This window comes from Brienomyrus brachyistius, chromosome 8 (assembly GCF_023856365.1).
Source record: "Brienomyrus brachyistius isolate T26 chromosome 8, BBRACH_0.4, whole genome shotgun sequence".
NCBI classification, from domain to species: Eukaryota; Metazoa; Chordata; class Actinopteri; order Osteoglossiformes; family Mormyridae; genus Brienomyrus; species Brienomyrus brachyistius.
Window position 1 is genome coordinate 12,690,571 of NC_064540.1, and position 21,196 is coordinate 12,711,766.

Below are 21,196 nucleotides of genomic sequence, written 5' to 3' on the forward strand. Positions count from 1 at the left end.
TCTATAGCTCATCTCTGGGAACAAAAACAATCTAATAATAACACACACCATGTTAATAATATAACACATTGTCACATCCCTCCATCCAGCCCTCTCATTTGCCACGTCCACCTCGTCACCCCCATGTGTACTCCCAACGTACCGGCTGTCCAGCATGCAACCGACCTCGGATTCAGCGGAAGATAATGGATGGATGGATAAAAGTAATGAACTGGTAGTCACAGTTATTTCCCTATATACAATTTTTAATCCATTATGTAAGGTATACAAAAACGTATGTGTCTTTTTCACTATAATCATAGCAACTAAATATTGTAGAACATTTCGATGATTAAGAACAAGATCTGAATGTTGTCAACTATAAAATAATTAACATCCTTCCACAGTCTATATGTAAAATTAAAAGAGCACAATAGACAGTAGCAGGTTTTAATACATAAATCCCAGAAAGATACAAGTCATGATTGAAATCCTCACCCCACTCAGACATCAACAAAAATAACATGAATCATTTTGGACCAATTATACATTTTGATTTTTGTTTACTCTTCTACATTGACAAATATTCAGCTTCAGCACAACAACAAAAAAACTTAGTAAAACTGTAACTTTGTTAAGGCTTTTCAAGTCTATTTAAATTATTTGTCCTTTCTTGAATTGTTTTTTTGTCAATTTTGTTTATACTACTTTGAACGCTCGTGCTACTTTTATTTGTATGCTATATGGTTGTGATATGTCATGCATGTATGTTAAGTTACATGTTTGAATAAAAAAATCTAAAAAAAAAAACAGCTTGGCCATTTGTCTCGGTCACGAAGGTCCCGATAATCTCGCGAGGGCGTACGTCATCAGTCCTCGTGACAGTACGCGAAGATGGTGCGCAAATATGCTGCCGGCTTAGCGATCACGTATACGTGATAGTGTGCTGATATTTGTCTTTGGCGGTCAAATTTGAAACCTTTCGAAAAATCCAATATCTAAAATATAATATTTTTTTGTGGTGGAATGTGTATATGCGGTTTCGACATGAACACAGTTCGATATCTCATTTATTTTCAATATCTCGGTACCAGATATAGGTACGTTTTTTAATAATTAAAATTTGTCGTTTTTTTTTTTTTTTGCTATCGTAGGTAATTGAATGCGTTAAATCTCTGACTAATACTGTTTTGAGAGTGACTTTCTAATATACTAACTCTTTAAGTGCACTTAAGTAGGTGGCATAATTTGAATTTTTTTTCAGCGGTGTGATGAAGGCTCCTTCTTTTCAACTAGTCCAAGGGGTTCAGAATCATGTGGAGGTTAGTCTGAACATGTATTACTAATTATTTTCGGTGATTTGGGGGTAAAATATTAATCGAGAAATCGACTTAATTAGTTAAATATTAGCGGAGCCCTGGAATGGGCATGGAGGGGAAAATCGATGGTTTAAAAGATCATCCCGTAAAACCTTTAATTCTATGTTTGCGCTTTAATTGACAGAGTGCAGTTATTAATAGTAACAGAATTGCATCCCTTTTGAATTTTGTGGAAAATGGACATCCAGTTGAAAATGATTTAGGTTCCCCTGAATCACGGTGTTTTATGGAGTGACCTATAGTTAGACAGATATAGAGGGCTGCTTTATGTCAGGATTTTTCAAGTAATGTAAATATCAGTTGCTAAACTTTAATCCTATGTTTGCGATTTAATTGACAGACCGCAGTTATTAGTAGTAACGGAAAAGTTTCGCGAGAATTTGCCGAAGTCCCATCTCCGTAATTATTTTCTTCACTATTTTTGGCTACACCTTACAGGTGAAAGCTGAATGTTCACCTGAATTTTTAATTTTCATTCTCCTTCTGCTCAGCAAATTCTAACTTTTTGTTGCTGCTCCTAATTGTTTTTGAGCACCACATTTTCCTTTTTCAGATCTGCAACTTCTTGAAGACAAAGTCCAGAGATTTTTTTAATTTTTCAATTAGGACAGTTTTATAATGGACTGCCTTGTCTGTCTGGTCTGCTTTTTCATTTATTTTTCCAAAGACTGCCATAATTGTATTTTGCAGTTCTGATATCATTTATTGGTACTTAACCTTGGTTGGAGTTGTTCAGTTCTGGGTTTGTTTTTTTTGGTTGGCCTTAAATTTAACAGGAGTATCAGGAGCTGATGTACATTCTTGTTCAGTACCATCATGATAAGAATATGATAAACTTTTTTTTGTCACTGTTTGTTGTAACATCTGTGTCCTCTAATGTTAATTCTTTTATGTTGACAGTTTCAATACATGTTTTTTTTTTCCAAAGATGCTCACATGTAATTTTAGGCACCAAAACAGCAAAACCAAACAGCTAGTGTAAAAATTTCGACATTTTAACTCTGAGCTTGGTACAAAGTGACTAATAAAGCCTCCATCTTGTGCGGCAGGTGTATGCTGACTTGTATGCAGCTAAATAGTATGTTACATAGCGTGAGTACTGCATATGTACACAAAAAGAAACTGATTTACTGGCCACTGTGATGCACACATGTCCACTGTAGGCTAAGACCTACGTCACTTTTGTTATCTAGTTTCCATGTGTGTATGGAGATACTTTTGTATATAGCCAGAGAATGATACGAGTGGAGAGGTTGTCGTCATCATAACGCAGGTTGGGGACGATTCTATACAGGATGTCACCTACCCGTGTGTGGTCCATAAGTACTCTCGCTTTCACTTGGCCCTTTGGTGACAATAAAACAAGCTGTTGATTCAAAAAACCCTGCTGTGCAGGGCCATAGCACCAAATTTTGGGCACCAGACGCAGTAGTGTGCTATTGCCCCCTCCCCACTTCCCCCAAAAATCCCTCCCAAGATAAGGGTATAGAAAAATATAAAAATGTATCTTCTATGTTATATTTAATGAGTACGTGGGGAAGTATGTATGTAAGGCTTAAACTGCTGCTAATCATGAAGGTAAATGTGCTTTTTCAAATCGTATTTCTTTCTGTATGAGGATTCTCATTGTCTCCTTTTGAAACAATATAATTAATAATTCAAACGAGGAAAAACAAAAAAAAACATACAGTAATAGCTAATAATAAGTAACAGCTAATAATAAGGTAAAATGCATCATACAGTGGTAAAATGAGGATTTTACACTTGCTATGTGTTCAAATTTTCCTTTTTTGCAAGCTAATTTTACTTATGTATTTACTGTTGGGCAATTTAGGCTGTTATCTGAAAGAAACTTGCCAGCAGCATGCCCACTTTTAACTTCCTCTTGGATTGTATTGGTATCAGCAGATACTCAAGATTTTTATATTAGGATCGGACCCACACAAACGATATTGTGCCCTCTACAATTAAGCTACCAGAAGTGTGTGTGATAATATGGTTTACTATGAATCTTCACATATTGTTTCCCAATTTTTTGTTACACAGAATGCAGTACGGAAGTTGAAGCCAATCAATGAGGTGTCCTTTTGCATATCCAGTCGGACTGACACAGGAGTCCATGCACTTTGTAACTCGGCACATTTGGACATTCAGCGAAAGCCTGGCAAGCCCCCACTCACAGGGCAGATCCTAACAAGAGCACTTAATTTTTACCTTAAACCTGAACCTATTAGGTGAGTAAATGCATTTAGAGATTCACTAGAGATCCTAAGAAGTCTGTCGTATTTTATATATATATTATCTGAAAATGTTAGTTAAAATGTATATATTGGGAAAATAATAAAATGTCCCATTAGGCATAACTATAGCACTTACTCTTAAATATGGCTGAGTGAAAATTAAACAATTACACATACCTACGTTTCCCTTAGGGAGATCTGGCTCGCAGGATTCACATTGCTGAGGACCTGAGCTTCTATTATAATACATTATGAAGGCATCTATAGTGCATTATAAGTGAGAGCTTCATAGAGCATTCATAATGCATAATAAACATGGTTATAATGTGTTATGCCTTTTATAAATTGTTATAGCCACATTTATAATTCTTTATAATGCATTATAATGATTGCTTTAAGTTAAATGTTACTGTAATTTTCCCCCCACATTTCTTGACTTCAGACAATCATTTGCTAATATGATCATCAACCTCCTAATGGTTCATATGCTACAGACCAATTCATTTCTTTAACATGGCCTATTTGCACTTAATGAACTTTTTCTCATCAGCAGAACATCTAATTTTCACCAAACCTGCTATGTCTAGTAGATATGACATTCTGAGATGTCTGTCCAAATTTCATAAAAATCACCCAGTAGGGGGAGCTATAACTCAATATACCTTACAACTTGGAAACTGTTGCATATAAGTATTTTTTTATTTTTAGCTCCCACGCCTGCAAAATTGGTTTATTTTTTGTGTTATTTGGCTATTTTATCTTATTAAAGAAGGAAAGCAGAAGCACTTTAAAAGGGAAAATAAATTTTATACCAATACAAAATTGCTGATTTATTATTTAATAAAGGACATTTTATCGTCATAATTTTTCTTCATTTTGTGAAATCATAATAAATATCGTACCATGAACTTATTGCGATATCACACCATGAGTTGTTGGTATAATCACATCCCTACAAAGCAAGCCTACATATTATTTAAGAAATTTCTGACAGGTTGACTTGATTGTAGCTGGTAGCTTTTAATTCAATTCAGTTCAATTGATTTTTATATAGCGCCTCACAACAGAGTCACCATCATACAGAATAATTGAAAAATTGAAAAGGGAAGTCAGAGTTATTAAAGAAAGAAAGCTAGATGACAACAGAGGAGACGCACCAAAAACTCCCAAGTAGGGAGAAAAAAAACCTCTCGGTGTCCAAGGCCAACTGGCTGCCCAACCCCCCTGAAAACACTAACATTATAAAATAAAAAAAAGAAAGAGTGGGCTTGATTACTAAAAGCAAGTGTAAACTATAATCAAGTTCAAAGCCGTAGTCCATCAATGAGTCCGTTCTCCATGCCGGCCTGTGTAGGGTGGCAAATTGCTAGCTGTCCTCACAATATTACAGTTCTTAAGTCAGATCCACAGTGACACCTTTCCATGGGTCTGAAGCAGAAATCCAGCTCAGTTGGTGCCCACCACAGGCACCATTTGGACATGTGGAAAGGCGGAAAAAATGACACATTGTTAGCCATACTTGAGTGATGCTACTTATGACCTTTATTTTTCTTTTTCCCTAGCATTATAAGAGCAATCCAAGTGCCAGATACATTCCACGCACGACATTCTGCCATTTCAAGAACATATGTTTATCGCTTAGCCACAAAAGTCAGTCATCATTCTCAATTGCCCATGACAGACAAGAACCTCTGCTGGTCCTTATCAGACATGTGAGTGACACTTGCCTTCTCAAAACACTATTAAAAGAGATCATCGTTTTGTTTTTTTGTTTTTTTTGCTTTATCTCGTAACTTTTACCTATACTTTTTGGACAAGATATGTAACAATTCCACAATACAGTGTTCCTACACAGTATGGAAAAATATGGAATTTCATGGGGAAATGAAAAAAAAGTATTCATTTTGGTATTTCCAGACTTCTGCAACAAATTGGCCTATTGTGTAAACTTTCTGAAATAACATATTAATGTTCTTGATGAATTCACCAATGTGAGCTGGTTGGCAGCTCCAGAATGTGCATAGAGCATGCACTGAAGAGAAACATCCCTAACATACACTACTGTATATGGAGTGTGTCCAAATTATGCTGTTCAGGATGAATGAGCAAAAATTCCCACAGACACATTCCAAAATCTTGTGGAAAGCCTTTCCAGAATAGAGGGAGTTGTTACAGTATAGCTGCAAAGGGGGGACCAGCTCCATATTGATGCCTATTGATTTAGAATGGCATGCCATAAAATTTCCTGTGGGTGTAATGGACAGGTGTCCCAATACTTATGTCCATATAGTGCAAGTCTGTAGGGTGCTCGCTTGATAAATCCCCAGCAAAAACAATTCATGTAGGTTATCTTGCAATTTACTATGTTCATAATAGGGAAAGTTTTCACTTGCTTGGCTGGCCAAACCAAAATTTTGACTAGTTAGATAAAGATCTCAAATGTGAACAGGAGGCAAAATGCATGGGGAGCTAGAAGCATTGCTGTCACAACCAATGGCCGATCGTGGGCAAGGTGGGAAATTGCCAAGTGTGGCATCCTCCTCTACCCTGACCACCGATTTTGTTGCTGCCAACCCCAAACCACCGACCCCCAGTCCCCAACCCCCCATACAGTCTGGAAAACTATGAAATTTTAAAATGGAAAGTGTGTAAGAACCCTGACAATTGATTATGGGAGTGCAGTTATAAGCACGAACATCGAGTTTTGGTGCTGTTTTAATACCCTATCTTTATACTCATTGTTCAATCTATAGTTCGGACACAGTGGTTCTTAGTAGGGAAAACAACCGATAAAAATAATTTTATTCCTTATGCCCACTGATAGTGAAACTTGTATTCTGTAATCTCAACCTTATAGATGTAGCTGTTTATGTGTTCGATTTTCCTACAGGGAACTGGATATTAAAGCTATGAAGGATGCCAGTGCCTTGCTGCTTGGTACTCATGACTTTAGTTCTTTTCGTGCACTCAACTCTGATGCCTCCTTCAAGAGTCCTGTAAAAACACTGCTTTGTGCACAAATTGAGCTGAGCCCAGGTTCCTTCTCTCAGAAGCACTTCCACAGGTATGTTACTGGATATAATTTTTACATGTATACGATGGACACAGCATTTTTATCTGATACTAATTACTTTCTATTAGCATCCTAATTTTTCCATTCTGAAATGGTAAAATTTTAGTTTGCATTGAATATACTAATTTACCATTGCAAGAGCCATTATGCTAGAGGTGAAAATAATTTTTATTGTATTGCCCAGACTGGGGGGTGGGGGGACTAGTGTGCTGTCACATACCCATGCTTTTGAATTCATGTTAATGAGTCTTTTGTCCCTCCATTTGACACAAATGGAAGCTATTAAATATTGAATTTTACAGTAGTGTGGGGGTGCATTTAATAATGATAATGATTCAACGTGGTTTCAGTAATCACAGGTTATTACGGGTCAAAAAACTGGAAAATTCCTTAAATATATGGTTCATAAGTCTCTCCTCGTATTAAATACAGTAAGTACAGACTGTAACATTGTGAAATCTGCCAGCCCAGTCATGTCTAATACATAACTCATCCCTGTTTGTCATGTCAAGTCAAGTAGGTTTATTTGTCATTTCAGCCATATACACAGTATTCAGTGAAATGAAACATTGTTCCAAGGTGCATGAAAAAAGGGACAGAAAGAAACAACACAGGACTACACAAGTGCAATATACAGAAGAAGATAACATACAGTGCAGCTGACAGTTGTCTGAAATGGATATTTGAATAGTGTCATTGCAGAGACAGTATTTTGACTGTATTTTAGCAGCAAGACTGCAATACATGGCAAAGAAAAGTGCAGTTTTAGTAGTAGCAGCAGGACAGAGAGTGTGCAGTATAGTATAAATTGTATATGAAATAGTTCACAAATAAGTTTTGATTCAAGAGTCTGGCAGCCTGAGGAAAGAAACTGTTTCCCATTCTGGCAATGAAGGCCTGTATGCTACAGAACTTTTTGCCAAACAGAAGGAGAGAGAAGAGGGTGTGGGGCAGGTGTTTGGGGTTGTCCACAATTCTGGTGGCTTTGCGGATGCAGCATGAATGACTGCGACAGAGGGGAGAGAGGCACCGATGATATTTTCTGCTGTCCTCACTGTCCTCTGTAGGGTCTTTCGGTCTGAGGTGGAGCAATTCCTGGACCAAGCCATGATGCATCTACACAGGGTACTCTCTATAGTCCCTCTGTAGAATGTAGTGAGGTTTGGGAAGGGGGGTGCTCTCCTTAGGAAATACAGATGTTGCTAGGCTTTCTTGGCAATGGAGCTGGTGTTGAGGATTCATGTGAATTTCTCTGCAATGTGAACACCAAGGAATTTGGTACTTTGGATGATCTCCACTCATGATCCTTTGATGTTCAGCGGAGAGTCACGGTATGCTCTCCTGAAGTCAACAACCTCCTCCTTTGTCTTATTCACATTCAGAGATAAGATGTTGGTTCCACACCAGTCCGTTAGCTGTTGCACTTTCTCTCTGTACGCCTCCTTGTTCTCTCTGATCAGACCTACCATGGTTGTGTCATCAGTGAACTTGATGATGTAATTTGAACTAAGCATTGTTGCACAGTAGTGAGTCATCAGCATGAACAGCAGAGGGCAGAGCACACGACCCTGGGGGGCTCCTGTGCTCAGCGTGGTGGTACTGGAGATGTTTCTGCTGATCCTGACTGACTGAGGTCTTCCAGTTAGGAAATCCAGGATCCAGTTGCAGAGGGAGGTGTTCAGCCCCAGTAGTTTCGGCTTTCCTATCAGATGCTGAGGAAAGATTGTGTTGAATACTGAACTGAACAGCATTCTCACATAAGTGTCCTTTTTGTTCAGGTGGGTGGGTGTCTTAACTTTTATGGACAGAATTTCTAGGCACCACCAGGGTGTTGAAGGTGTCCAGTTTGGTGGCCTCAGGATTAGGTTTCTGCTTTTGGCAGATGATGTGGTTCTGTTGGCCTCCTCAGACTATGACCTTCGGCTCTCACTGGAGCAGTTTGCAGCCGAGTGTGAAGTGGCTGGAAATCAGCACTTCCAAATCCAAGACCATGGTCCTCAGCCGGAAAAGGGTGGAATGCTCTCTCCGGATCGGGAAGGGAGTCTTTCCCCAAGTGGAGCAGTTTAAGTATCTCGGGGTCTTGTTCACAAGTGGGGAACGATGGAGCGGGTTATCAACAGGCGGATTGGTGTGGCATTAGCAGTGATGCGGGCGCTGCATCGGTTTGTCATGGTAAAGAAGGAGCTGAGCCAAAAGGCAAAGTTCTCGGTTTACCAGTTGATCTACGTTCCTACCCTTACCTATGGTCATGAGCTATGGGTAGTAACCAAAAGAACGAGATCGCGAGTACAAGCGGCCAAAATGAGTTTCCTATGCAGGGTGGCTGGACTCTCCCTTAGAGATAGGATGAGGAGCTCGGTCATTTTGGAGAGACTCAGAGTAGAGCCGCTGCTCCTCCGCATTGAGAGGAGCCAGATGAGGTGGCTCGGGCATCTACTTAGGAAGCCTCCTGGTCATCTCCCTGGTGAGGGAGGAGGCCCCAGGGAAGACCCAGGATACACTGGAGCGACTATGTCTCTCGGCTGGCCTGGGAACGCCTCGGGATTACCCGTGGAGCTGGATGAAGTGGCTGGGGAGAGGGAAGTCTGGGTTTGCCTGCTGAGAGTGCTGCCCCCATGATCCGACCTTGGATAAGCGGAAGATGATGGATGGATGGATGGATGGATGGATGGATGGATGGACGGACGGACGGACTGACAATCCAGCATTAGAAATACGGTCATGGCCAAAAATTTTGAGAATGAAACAAATATTGATTTTCACAAAGTCTGCAGTTTTTATGATGGCAGTCCAGAATGTTATGAAGAGTCATCAGATGAATTGCAATTCATTGTCCCTCTTTGCCATGAAAATCAGCTTAATCCCAAAAAACCCATTTCCACTGCATTTCAACCCTGCCATAAAAGGACCTGCTGACATCATTTCAGTGATTCTCTCATTAGCACAGGTGAGGGTGTTGACAAGGACAAGGCTGGAGATGTCATTCTATCATGTTGATTGAGTTAAAATGGCAGACTGGATGCTTTAAAGGGAGGGTGGTGCTTGGAATCATTGTTCTCGCTCTGTTAATAATAATTGATACTTTATTGATCCCTGTGGGGAAACTGTCTTTACACCTCCCTCAACTTGCTCTTTTGTAGAGTAAGTTGTCTGCGAAGGGCAGTTACCTGTTGGGGTGCCCAGGGAGCTGGGGGTTAAGGGCCTTGCTGAAGGACTTACAGATGTGCTGAGGCTGGGTTTGAACCAGCGAGCTTGTTATTACAAGCACACAGGCTTAGCCCACTGAGCCACACACTCCCCTGACTGATACGGTTACCTGCAAGGAAACATCATTGCTTTGCACAAAAATGGCTTCAGAGACAGGGATATTGCTGCTAGTTACATTGCACCTAAATCAAACACTTATTGGATGATTAAGAACTTCAAGGAGAGAGGTTCAATTTTTGTGGAGAAGGAATGCTTCAGGGCACCCAAGAAAGTCCAGCAAGCGCTGGGACCGTCACCTAAAGTTGATTCAGCTGTGGGATCGGGGTACCACCAGGGCAGAACTTGCTCAGGAATGGAAGGCAGGTGTGAGTGCATCTGCATGCACAGTGAGCTGAAGACTTTTGGAGCATGGCCTGGTGTGAAGGAAGGCAGCAAAGAAACCACTTCTCTCCAAGAAAAACAACAGGGACAGACTGAAATTCTACAAAAGGTTATTTTCTCTGATGAGTCCCCTTTTTCAATTGTTTGGGGCATCTGGAATAAGGGATTGACTAGAGAAGAAAAGGTGAACGCTAACATTAGTCCTGCGTCATGCCAATTCATGTGTGGAGTTGTCAGCCAAGGGAGTGGGCTCACTCTAAATTTTGCCTAAGAGCACAGCCATGAATAAAGAATGGTACCAAAATGCTCCTCTGAGAGGAGCAAAGAACAGTTGGGTGATGAACAGTACCTTTTCCAGCATGATGGACCACTGTGCCATAAGGCAAAAGTGATAAGTAGCTCGGGGAACAAAACATCAACATTTTGGGTCCATGGCCAGGAAACTCCCCAGACCTTTATCTCATTGAGAACTCGTGGTCAATACTCAACAGGCGGGTGGACAAACAAAAACCAACAAATTCTGACAAACTCTGTATTGATCAATACTGTCAAACAAGTATTGATTATGTAAGAATGGCAGAGGTCTGGAAAAAGAAGGGCCAACTGCAAATATTGACTCTTTGCATAAACTTAATGTAATTCTCAATTAAATCCTTTGACATTTATGGAATGTTTGTAATTTTGCGCCAGTATACCATAGAAATATCGGACAAAAAAGATTTACAAACACTGAAGCAGCAAACTTTGAAAATCAATATTTGTGTCATTCTCAAATTGAACCAAGCATTGATACTGGAGTATTTATGCTATGATGTAACAATTAAATCTGTGAATTTCTCCCTATGTCTATAAGTCCAGACCTCAATAATCTTGGCTAGAAACATTTATAATGGTTTTTATTATTTTTGCAATTTCGCAGCACCTCTGAAAATAGGCTTCTGAAAAGTGTATGTTTAAAGTTGATTTAAACAAAAAATACAAAAATGACAAAAAGTCTCAGATTGTTCATTCTGGATTTGTGTATATACAAATATATACATAAATCTCTAAGCCGATGTCTTTTTAATAATGCATGTGTCCCATTCAAAATGTATTCTTCTGTTCTTCTGTTTTTTAATTTTGTTACCATTTACATATCAGGTATGTTTTTTATGAATTTGCCTTTTATTCTAATGCATAAGCTACATAGCTTTACATTACTGTTCTACTTTACATTACATTGCAATGCAAACACACCAACCAAAGACAGAACATCATAGTATTAGAAATGCACATCTATAGTTCCCATTGCAGTCAGTTTATACTAAATGTTGTGTCCTGTTGCCTTTCAATGTTTAGAGATATAGGAATGTTTAGAAATATGTACAAAGTATGAAAAATCTGTTTGCTATCACTATGAAGTGCTGCTTCAGTTGCGATGTGTCTCAAAATTTGATCAAGTTCAGATCTTCACCCTTACAACATGTCTGCAAAAGTTCTAATACTTTTGAGTCATCATGCTGATGGGATCAAATGTCGGAAACTACCCCTCTTTTTCGCCATCACTATGCCGCACTCTTTCAGTTTTGGGGTCATCCATCTCAAAATTTGATCACTTCCAGTTTGTCACCCCTACAGTATGCTTGAAAGGTCTGAAAATGATCTGTATGATACATTTAGAGTGATTGTCTTTACAAGACCAAGTGTCTTCTACAGATGCAGTTTCCTTACTTTGCTGCATCACAGCATTGTTGCTTCATTTTTGGGGCAGTTTATCTGAAAATGAAATCAGGTGTAAATCTTCCATATAATGTTTTCTGCAGCAGTAATAAGATTCATCAAATAGTTTTTGATTTATCAAATTCATAAGGTTAAATTGTTCAATTGTTCTCTGCTTTCATTCTTCCCTTTACTGCCACTGAACATCATTGCTTCTATTTTTGGGTGATTGGTCACACAATTTAATAATCCCCAGTTCGGCACTCATACAATGCAAAGTATGAAAAAGATCTGTCAAAACATTTTGAGTTATCGTCTTAAAAACAAATGTCAAAATTGCCCCCTTTTTTTGCTATCACTATGTAACGCTGCTTCAACTGTGGGGCAATCTGACTGAAATCCTAGTTTGTCACCTATACAATACCTCTGCAAAGATCCAACAAATTGTGCTAACAAGAAAGTGGAAAACGTATTTCTCTTCTGCAGAATACAGTGTTGTTGGTTCGTATGTCCCAACTACATTTAATATTTTACTTCTTTTACAGGGATGTACAGTACTGGGAACTTACTTTCAGAAGTAGATCTTTCTTATACAAGCAGGTAACTTTTAGTTGTTTCTATGCGTTTAGACTTTTGAGGAGTTCAATGATATTGTAATGATACTCAGTGTAGTCAATGCATAACATACACATTACTGTGACTTCATTAGCCATGTACAATAATTAGTGCTTACATCTTGTTCATTTTAGTTTTTGCTTATTCCAATAAAGGTTCGTAGAATGACTGGAGCATTAGTGGCTGTTGGACAAGGAAAACTCTCTGTCTCAGACCTACAGGCATTGCTAGAGGCCAAGGACTCTCGGGCTTATCCTCAAAATATAGCTGCCCCTCCTGATGGCCTTTTTCTAACCAATGTGGAATACAGACAATCAGGTAATTAACTGTTATCTCTACCTTATGTTGCAATGGTACCTTTATAAGCTTTTTTTTAAGTGTACATTCATCCCTCTGTATTCATGGGGCATTAGTTCTAGGACCATCTTTAGATTTCTTATAATACCTAATACAATCTAAGTGCTATGTAAGTAGTTGTCCTATATTTTATAGGGAATAATTACAAGGAAAAAAGTCTGTATATGTTCAGTACAGATGTAACCACTTTAGTACATATAGAAAAAACAATTACACAGAAGCTACATATCAGTTCATTTGCATAGATTCGGTATATTTTTGATCCGTGGATATGGAAGGCCAATTGTAATTGCCATAGTCACAATTACAAATTTGTATCCTCTCTGAATAAATGCAATTGCTGTGCATGTATCAAATATGCTTTTTAGTTATACTTTTTTAGCCCTTCTGCAACACTGGTAGTGCAGTTCACTGCAGTGCATCCTGAAACCTGCAGCTTCATCATTAGTCTTTAAATGTGTTGACTGACATTTCTTCACGTGTCTTTTTCTTCACAGATTTAATTTCAGTTCTGAAAGATTCTCCGGAGTGATGAAAGGAGAGCATACATGAATTAAAATGTGCTTTGATATACTTTTCCCCTATTGTTATCCTTACTTTAGCACATTTATACAGTATATCAGTAGGTGAGTATGTGCCAGAAAATGGCATTTGACAGAAAATGCTACAAGAATTTCTAAATTCAGCAAAAATGTAATTCTTAGGAAATTAATTTTACAAAGTCTAAAGAATGATGAAATGATTGGAAATCATTGTTTGAACAATGACAAGCTCATTTTGTTGATTAATGGAGTTTTCAGCTTTTACTGTACTTAAGTTTTTTTTGTTTGCTTTTTGAAGATTAACTGTAAATCACATGAAATACTTTCTGCAGTGTTTTCGCTATGAAAAGTATTCCTTAGTAAGTTTTGCACAGTTTAGTAGTACTGGATGATACTAGAAAAAAGGAGCTGAAAATGTATCCAAAATAAATTACAGCCAAAACGAAGCATGAACATTATCAAGGGTACCCAAACTTTTGCACAACACTGTATAAGCAAAACTTTCAACTAAGTCGCAAAGGTGGTGGTGTTGCTCCAATATTTTAGTCCAACCTAAAAGTGTATGAGAAAAGTGCGTATAGTTTTAGCACATTTGAAATTCTAGTTCTTCGTTTTGCTGACTCATCTCGTTGTGGCTCATCTCCTTGTAAGCGTTCACCTTCAATAATTATTGTTATTGTGTTTAGACTGGCTGGTCCATATAGTAATTTTCTAAAGGAGTTTCCAGATTTATTTATTTTTTTCAAACCTGGTGCTCACTACTGAAACATTTGTTGTTGGTGATTTTAATATGCACATGAAGAATGATAGTGATCATTTAACAACGTTTGCTGCTATTCTTGACTTTGTAGGTATATGTCAGAATGTAGTCAGGCCTCCTCATGCCTGTAATCATACCCTATATTTGATTCTTAGTCATGGTGCCCTGGTGAAACACATATCTATTATCCCTCAGAATCCTATACTTTCAGATCATTACTTGTTAATGTTTGAAACACAATGTAGCACCCCTCTGCCTCAGCTCTAAAGCACAGTATCAAACATTCCATAGCCTCATTATCTACAACGTTACGTGAAAAATTAACTTGAACTGATAACTGTAAACATGGAGAAATCGCTTTGCAGCACTCTAGATCTTGTAGCTCTAGATAACAAACCTACCTGCTGGTACTCTGATAATACGGGTTAACTTAATCAGGCTTCATGCAAGCTAGAGCACAAATGGCACTCAACTAAACTAGAAGTTTTAAGATCAGCCTGGATAGAGAGCCTCTCTAAGTATACACACAGACTAGGGACTGCTAGGTCTGTGTATCTCTCCAGACTAATAAATGAGAACAAAACAATCCTAATTTCCTGTTTGAATCCATCTAGGTTAACACAAAATTCTTCAATGTTAAACTCACAAGTCCCACAATTTCTTAGTAGTCATGACTTTATTACATTTTTTAATGGTAAAATAACTAAGATTAGACAGACCATCCAGAGCCTGTCGGTAGTTGCATACAGCTATCAGCTTTCTGTTAGTCATATTAGTACTGACAGCGACACCCTTGAATCTTTCTTTTCTATAAAACAATCAGAACTTTTCCGCTCCTCCTGCAAATCGTCTACTTGGCGCGGCATGGTGGTGTAGTGGTTAGCACTGGTACCTCACCCCTCTAGGATCTGGGTTGAAGCCCTGCTACGGTTCCGTGTGTGGAGTTTGCATGTTCTTCCCATGTTGTCGAGGGTTCCTGCCCCCCACAGTCCAAAAACATGCTGAGGCTAATTGGAGTTGTCAAATTGCCTGTGTGTGTGTAAGCATGCCCTGCAATGAGTTGACACCTATCCTGGGTTGTTCTTTAAGAAGATGAATGGAAATCTTCTACCAGCCTTGTAGATACAATTCCTATGAAAGAATTTCACCACAGATAAGCATTACCCTGTTAAAGTTGTTAAACGCATGTCTTATGTTTGGTTATGTTTCAAAGCCTGATAAAATGGCTATTATTAGATATGTTCTAAAGAAACTAAATCTTGAATCTAGTGATTTAGGAACCTGTATACCTATCTCAAATCTTCCTTTCATTTCAAAGATCCTCGAAAAAGTTGTTCTTCAGCTGTCTTCTTTCTTACAGAAAAATAATGCTAATGAATTACTGTATATCAGTCTAGCTTTAGACCAAACCAAAGCAAACAGCTTTAATCAAAGTTATGAATGATTTGCTTATGGTTTCTGACTGTGGCGGTATATATTTGCTGGTGTTACGAGATCTAACTCCAGCATTCAACACTGGGGACCATGATATTCTCTTGGACCAGCGAGTATCTGTTGTTGGCATTAAGGGGACAGCTCTCTCTTGGTTTTGCTCTTAACTAATTGTTATTAGTTTGTCTACGTGAACAACAAATCTTCTAAGGTCACTCAATTTAAATATGGTGTACCACAGGGATCAGTGCTGGGCCTGCTACTGTTCACTTTGTATATGTTACCACTTAGTAACATTATTAGAAATCATGGTGTTGGGTTCTATTGTTATGCTAATGATTAAATTATAAATATCTGTTAAACTCAGTGTTAATTTTGTTAAAATATTTTCATCGTTATCGTCAACGGCCTTTATTTTCAGACTAAAACGAGACGATAACTAAATAAAAATGATTTTGCGAGACCTAAGACTATGACGATGTGTATTGACACTCATCAACAAATGAAAATGAGCCGAAAATGTTTGCCAGAGGCAAGATACAATCAGAACTAATGTAGTTCATGTAAGGCAGGGGCATTCAACTGAAATTTAACGAGGTTGAGTTAGAGAAAACTTCTTGATGCAAAGGTTCGGAAGATCGTAATGTCTATTTAGTGTGATATATATTTAAGTAGCTTATTAGTTGTATCAACATTGTATGCAATCAATATCTGACTGACAAATCAAATTAATTCAGTACAATTCAAAAACGTTTTGACAGTATTTATTGTCACGTGACATAGAGCTGAACATATATGTATGAGTGCCGATATGTATAATGTTTTCTCATTTATTAGTTTTAAAAGGACATTTTAAAAGTAGGGCTGCATTTTAAAACAACAAAATGCCAGTCCGTGATTAGGTTCGTGCCAGCCCACGGAGCTTCGCTTCTGCAACCTAATTCCAGTCAAATCAGTTCAGGTCTAATAATAATAAAAATAACAATAGTAATAGTAATACTATCTATCTATAGTAATAATATCTATCTATTGGTCTCTTACAACCCTCCTCGCTTGCTTCAATCTTAAGGAGTAGGATATCTATTAGTTCCTAACGCAAGAAGAGCTACGGCAGGCTACAGAGCATTCTCTTATAGAGCTCTGCAGCTGTGGAATAGTCTTCCTGCAAGTTCAGGCTCACTCTCAGTATGCAAGTCTACACTAAAAACACATTTGTGGGACTCTAGTTCTAGCTCTAGCTAACTGCTCACTCCCATTTAGACCTATAGTGTGAGGTGCAGAGCTGGATGGGGATTGGTGCCATTGGCATTGGATGAACTGTAGTGCTGTCACTCTAGCGTCACACCCCCTTGTGGAATTGATTCGATGTGTTTCAAGGACTCTTCATGCCTGCGTTCCCACTTGCCTCTCCCTCCAACTTGTGCTGCCATAGCCATATCTGCTAGACTTTACATATTGCACTAACCTAACTGTTTGTACTGCCTCCAGTCTCCCCTACTTTGGCTAATTGCACATTTTATTTCCCTTACACATCCTCGGGTGTGCTGACTGGAGACCCGAAAATATCAACATATTCTGCCTAACCTGCTGCCCGCCACACTACCTGTGGCATCTTTCCGGCCTGCTTGCTCTTCTGCCTGTGATGTCTCTCCTGTATGCCCTGCCAAAAATACAATTTTTTTTTTCCCAAAAAAAATAATAATATATATATATATATATATATATATATATTACGCACTTCACCAACTCCTCTGAATCACCAATAATTTCTGGTCTGTGCCACATTTTTTGAATTTTTGTCCCTGTATCAAACACACTTTAATGATATTGGTGAAATGTGCCAGTAAAAAATACATGAGCATAAAATTAAGCGAATGTGTGAAAATGTGCATTCAAAAGCCTATATAATGGTTTTTTAAATGGTTTTATACTGGGCTGCCTGGGTGCTGAACTCCATAGCCTGACAACTTTGCTCCTTATACTTCACTTGCTCCAACTATTAATTGCTCTAACATTAATTCAGCTGATCATAGAAAACAATGAACCTCTTTGGTGAAATTTGCACAAAATTTAAATTTCAGTAGCTATAAATAAAAACCCAAATATTATCATATGGCAACCAATATAATGCCTTACAGACTGAAACCTTTGCCCTTGAATAGAAAAGTATCAGCCTAGGTACATCCCAGTACTGAAAGACCTTTTTAACAAATACATTCGTGCTACAACATTTCTATTGTGATCCATGGTATGATTAATATTAATTAATAAATTAAGGTCTATACTATAGATTTGTGTTGTTAATTGTCTTTGTTCCAACATGTTCATTTTGTTGATTGTTTGTAGCACTTGCAGTATTGGGAGAGTAACTGAAATTCGGCTTATAATGATGTGATGCAGTTCCTTTTGTATTTTGATATTTGTAGCTCTTGCGAGAGTTGAAGTGTAAAAACCACATTTACACTGAACCTGTAAAACTGAAATGCCACAGACATCACTTTGAGACAGGAAAAAAATCCTATAGATAACTTTTTATTAATTTTGATGCTATAAGAAGCACAATTATAGTTTTAGATAATGAAGATGTTTTGAAAGCAAGTACACATTGGAAATCAACTCAACAAAAATGATAAAGCTGCCACTGTGAAATAAATCAAAAGGTAATGCTGAATTCCACTGAGTGGCAATTTCGTTTAGTGTCCAAGAAGCCCAGTACCTACAAAAAAAATAAACAATTAAATTATGAAAAATCTCAACATAGAACCTTAATTTCATTTAACCGTAGCAAACTAATTATGTTATTAAAAAGTGGAACTGTTTGTATGAAATGAGAAGACATGCATTTTATTTGAAAACAAATGGGGATGGAACTAGACAAATATCCTGTGGAATACTCTACTGTGTTATACTCCAGATATATCAACATCCTTACCTTTAAATCCTTCTTCGGGCATACAGACTAAAAGACGAAAAAAAGAAAATCAGCACTTTACACATTTTAAATCAAAACAGGTTTAACAGCTCAAAAAGCGAGAGTGCATACCAATAAATATTATTTTACTAGGAGGTATAATAACCAATTATGAGAAAAAAAAACTGAGGGAAAATTACCAATGCTTATTGATAATAATTTGCTTTTAAAACCACATTCACAATATTGTTCAATTCAATATTTTAAAACCTTCATTTAGGTCACATTTGTGCCAGAAGTTATAGAGATGGGCCGATCCACATTTTTTCAGTTCCGATCTGATTCCGATACACAACTGCTGATACAGACACAAATTTCAAGAACCCTTTTTACTTTAATATTTTAATATTATACATAAAGTGTAAATATATATTATATATATTACTTTTTAAAACTAGTAAATAAAAATGGGAAAAAAATCCTTAGTCTACTGGAAACATACATAACATACTGTTCCACCTTATTTGTACATCATATTTTAAGCGTTTTTGAGGCTCTTATCGGATGTTCATGCTCCCTGTATCGGATGTGGATCGGTCACATATGACCGATACCAGATCCATCTAATATGTTTGGGTGGGTGCTGATACCGATCTGCATATAAACCTTCTTGAATCTTGATTAGCCAATGTAGTCAATAACGTTAACACTGAAAATATATCAATATTTTAAATTGACGCATCATTTAAAAAATTTAGGTACCTTTTTGATTTCTAATTCTTTATAACGAATGTTTTCCTTCAGTATCACTATGTAACTATGAGAGTAGTTCTAAATGTCATTAAAAAATGGTTTGTACATTGTGCAAGGTTTCAGTGGCATACCACAGCAGCACTAGCACTATGCATGAGCACCTGAAGGGAAAACACAGGCACTATTCTAGACCACCAGAATAGGCAAAACCACTGTAAGTGTTGTATATTCACGTTTATTAAATCACCGTTAGTATAAAGAGCTTTTTAATTTCTTTTGCCTTTTTAACTGCTAAATACACTCATTATTAAATGACTGTATGCCTGCCTGCTACCTCAGAATTTCCATTGAATAAGTGTTTAAGAAAATGTTTAGGCTAGAAAATGGGCTTATTCTACATTGATTGATGGTGATGGTTTGTGTGTTCGTGTGCTCTGGACTTGGGACTTTGTTATACAACGGAAACAAAAATGGTCCTAAATAAAAAAAATATTTGTGTACTGAAATAAAAATGAAAACTACATTTACCAAAAAACATGTCAGACTTTAAACTGCAAAAATTATTGCCACACCGCCAATGTCTTTTTAACTTCAATGCTTATCGAATTTATTAAATACATTTATTAAATACATACAGTAAAACCTTGGATTGTGGGTGTTTTGCAAGATGAGTAAAAAATTTTAATAACTTGTTAAATGAGCGAGGTCTTGCAATACGAGTATTACGTATACGCTTTGTCTGCCTAGCATCACATAATCACAACTGAGCCAATGGTTCTTCTCTCTCTCTCTGGCTGCGGGATTGTGGGTAATTATCTCCCATGCTCGGTCTCGGTTTGCGTGCCTCACTCGTATAGTCAAAATTTAGTAGAAAAGCAACACCCGAATAAGGGTGTAGCAGTACGAGCGATGAGTTTAACGACAATACAATGTCCACATTTCCGCGAAATCGAAAAGGAGATTAAAGCAGGACTATTACTATTACAACTAAAAACTAATTTTACATTTCACTTATCTGGATGTAACATACTGAAAAATCCTTACCCTGGTAAACATCATCCATTGCAGCATAATCTGTTAGGGGTTCATCAGCCTGGGAAAGCAGAGACATTTTTTTTTTTTTTTTTTAGAGAAAAGGGGAAAGTTTTGTTAGAATTAAACTGCATTATGTTGTTAAAAATATTTTCTCAGCTTTTAATGATTTGAATCTTCAACGAAATACTGCAAAGCTTGCATTAATGGTGGTAAAAGAATTCTGCACTTATTAAAATCAGAATTATAAAAATATAATAAATGTTATGTGATTATGAACAAGTAATTTCCTTTTTCCACTCATACCTTTAAAAAGATTACACACTCTGGTATGACTCCAAGGCTGCCTAAAGTAGCAGAATCATCTGTCAAACATCTTCCATCTATACTGAGGTTTTGGTCAAATGGGGCCACGGAGAAGGCGTGCATAATCTGTAAATACATCAATGGCATTTGATGTGATTGCAAAGAACCATTCTCACCATAAAAACTCACAGATAACTGAAAATTATCTAACAATGACAGATGACTCTCTGTTTTTGCAAATGAATATACACCAATGAGCTAAAACACAGTAACCACACTCATGCAGAGAGAAAAATGTTATATACCTTTCAAAAACAATACGTGTCAACATCTAGGATATATTAGATAATAACCTAGCAATTGGAACTCATACTCAATGAGCTGAATGCAAAAGCTGCATGTTTTTGGACTGCAGGAGGAAACCAGTATGAAAACATGGATAATATGTGAACTCCACATTCTCCTGGAGCTCGTTGCAATCAAACTCCCAGGAGGTACGATGCATCAGTGCATCAGAATCGTCAAATCACTT

At 37.6% G+C, this 21,196-nt stretch overlaps 2 protein-coding genes across 6 annotated transcripts in view; one reads left to right on the forward strand and one right to left on the reverse strand.

Moving 5' to 3' along the window:
- Nucleotides 1-839: 839 nt before the first annotated feature.
- The window catches only part of pusl1 (pseudouridine synthase like 1), a 28,357-nt gene continuing 8,000 nt past the window's right edge, over nt 840-21,196 (forward strand). For 2 of the 3 annotated variants that reach the window (XR_007399129.1, XR_007399130.1), the window contains exons 1-8: nt 840-1,079; nt 1,244-1,301; nt 3,405-3,592; nt 5,161-5,310; nt 6,489-6,662; nt 12,503-12,557; nt 12,728-12,890; nt 13,427-13,555. Coding sequence is in view for 1 of the 3 variants with exons in the window: in XM_049021654.1 (XP_048877611.1) it covers nt 1,006-1,079; nt 1,244-1,301; nt 3,405-3,592; nt 5,161-5,310; nt 6,489-6,662; nt 12,503-12,557; nt 12,728-12,890; nt 13,427-13,461 (897 nt within the window). In the remaining 2 variants the exon portion in view is untranslated. Of the gene's footprint in view, nt 1,080-1,243; nt 1,302-3,404; nt 3,593-5,160; nt 5,311-6,488; nt 6,663-12,502; nt 12,558-12,727; nt 12,891-13,426; nt 15,435-21,196 lie in introns of those variants that run through there. The other variant, XM_049021654.1, reaches the window with a different exon arrangement.
- The window catches only part of usp48 (ubiquitin specific peptidase 48), a 29,706-nt gene continuing 26,688 nt past the window's right edge, over nt 18,179-21,196 (reverse strand). For all 3 annotated transcript variants that reach the window (XM_049021584.1, XM_049021585.1, XM_049021587.1), the window contains 4 exons: nt 20,665-20,790; nt 20,371-20,419; nt 18,595-18,621; nt 18,179-18,378 (listed from right to left, as the gene is read on the reverse strand). In XM_049021584.1, coding sequence (XP_048877541.1) covers nt 18,356-18,378; nt 18,595-18,621; nt 20,371-20,419; nt 20,665-20,790 — 225 coding nt within the window. In that variant the 3' untranslated portion in view covers nt 18,179-18,355. The remainder of the gene's footprint in view (nt 18,379-18,594; nt 18,622-20,370; nt 20,420-20,664; nt 20,791-21,196) is intronic.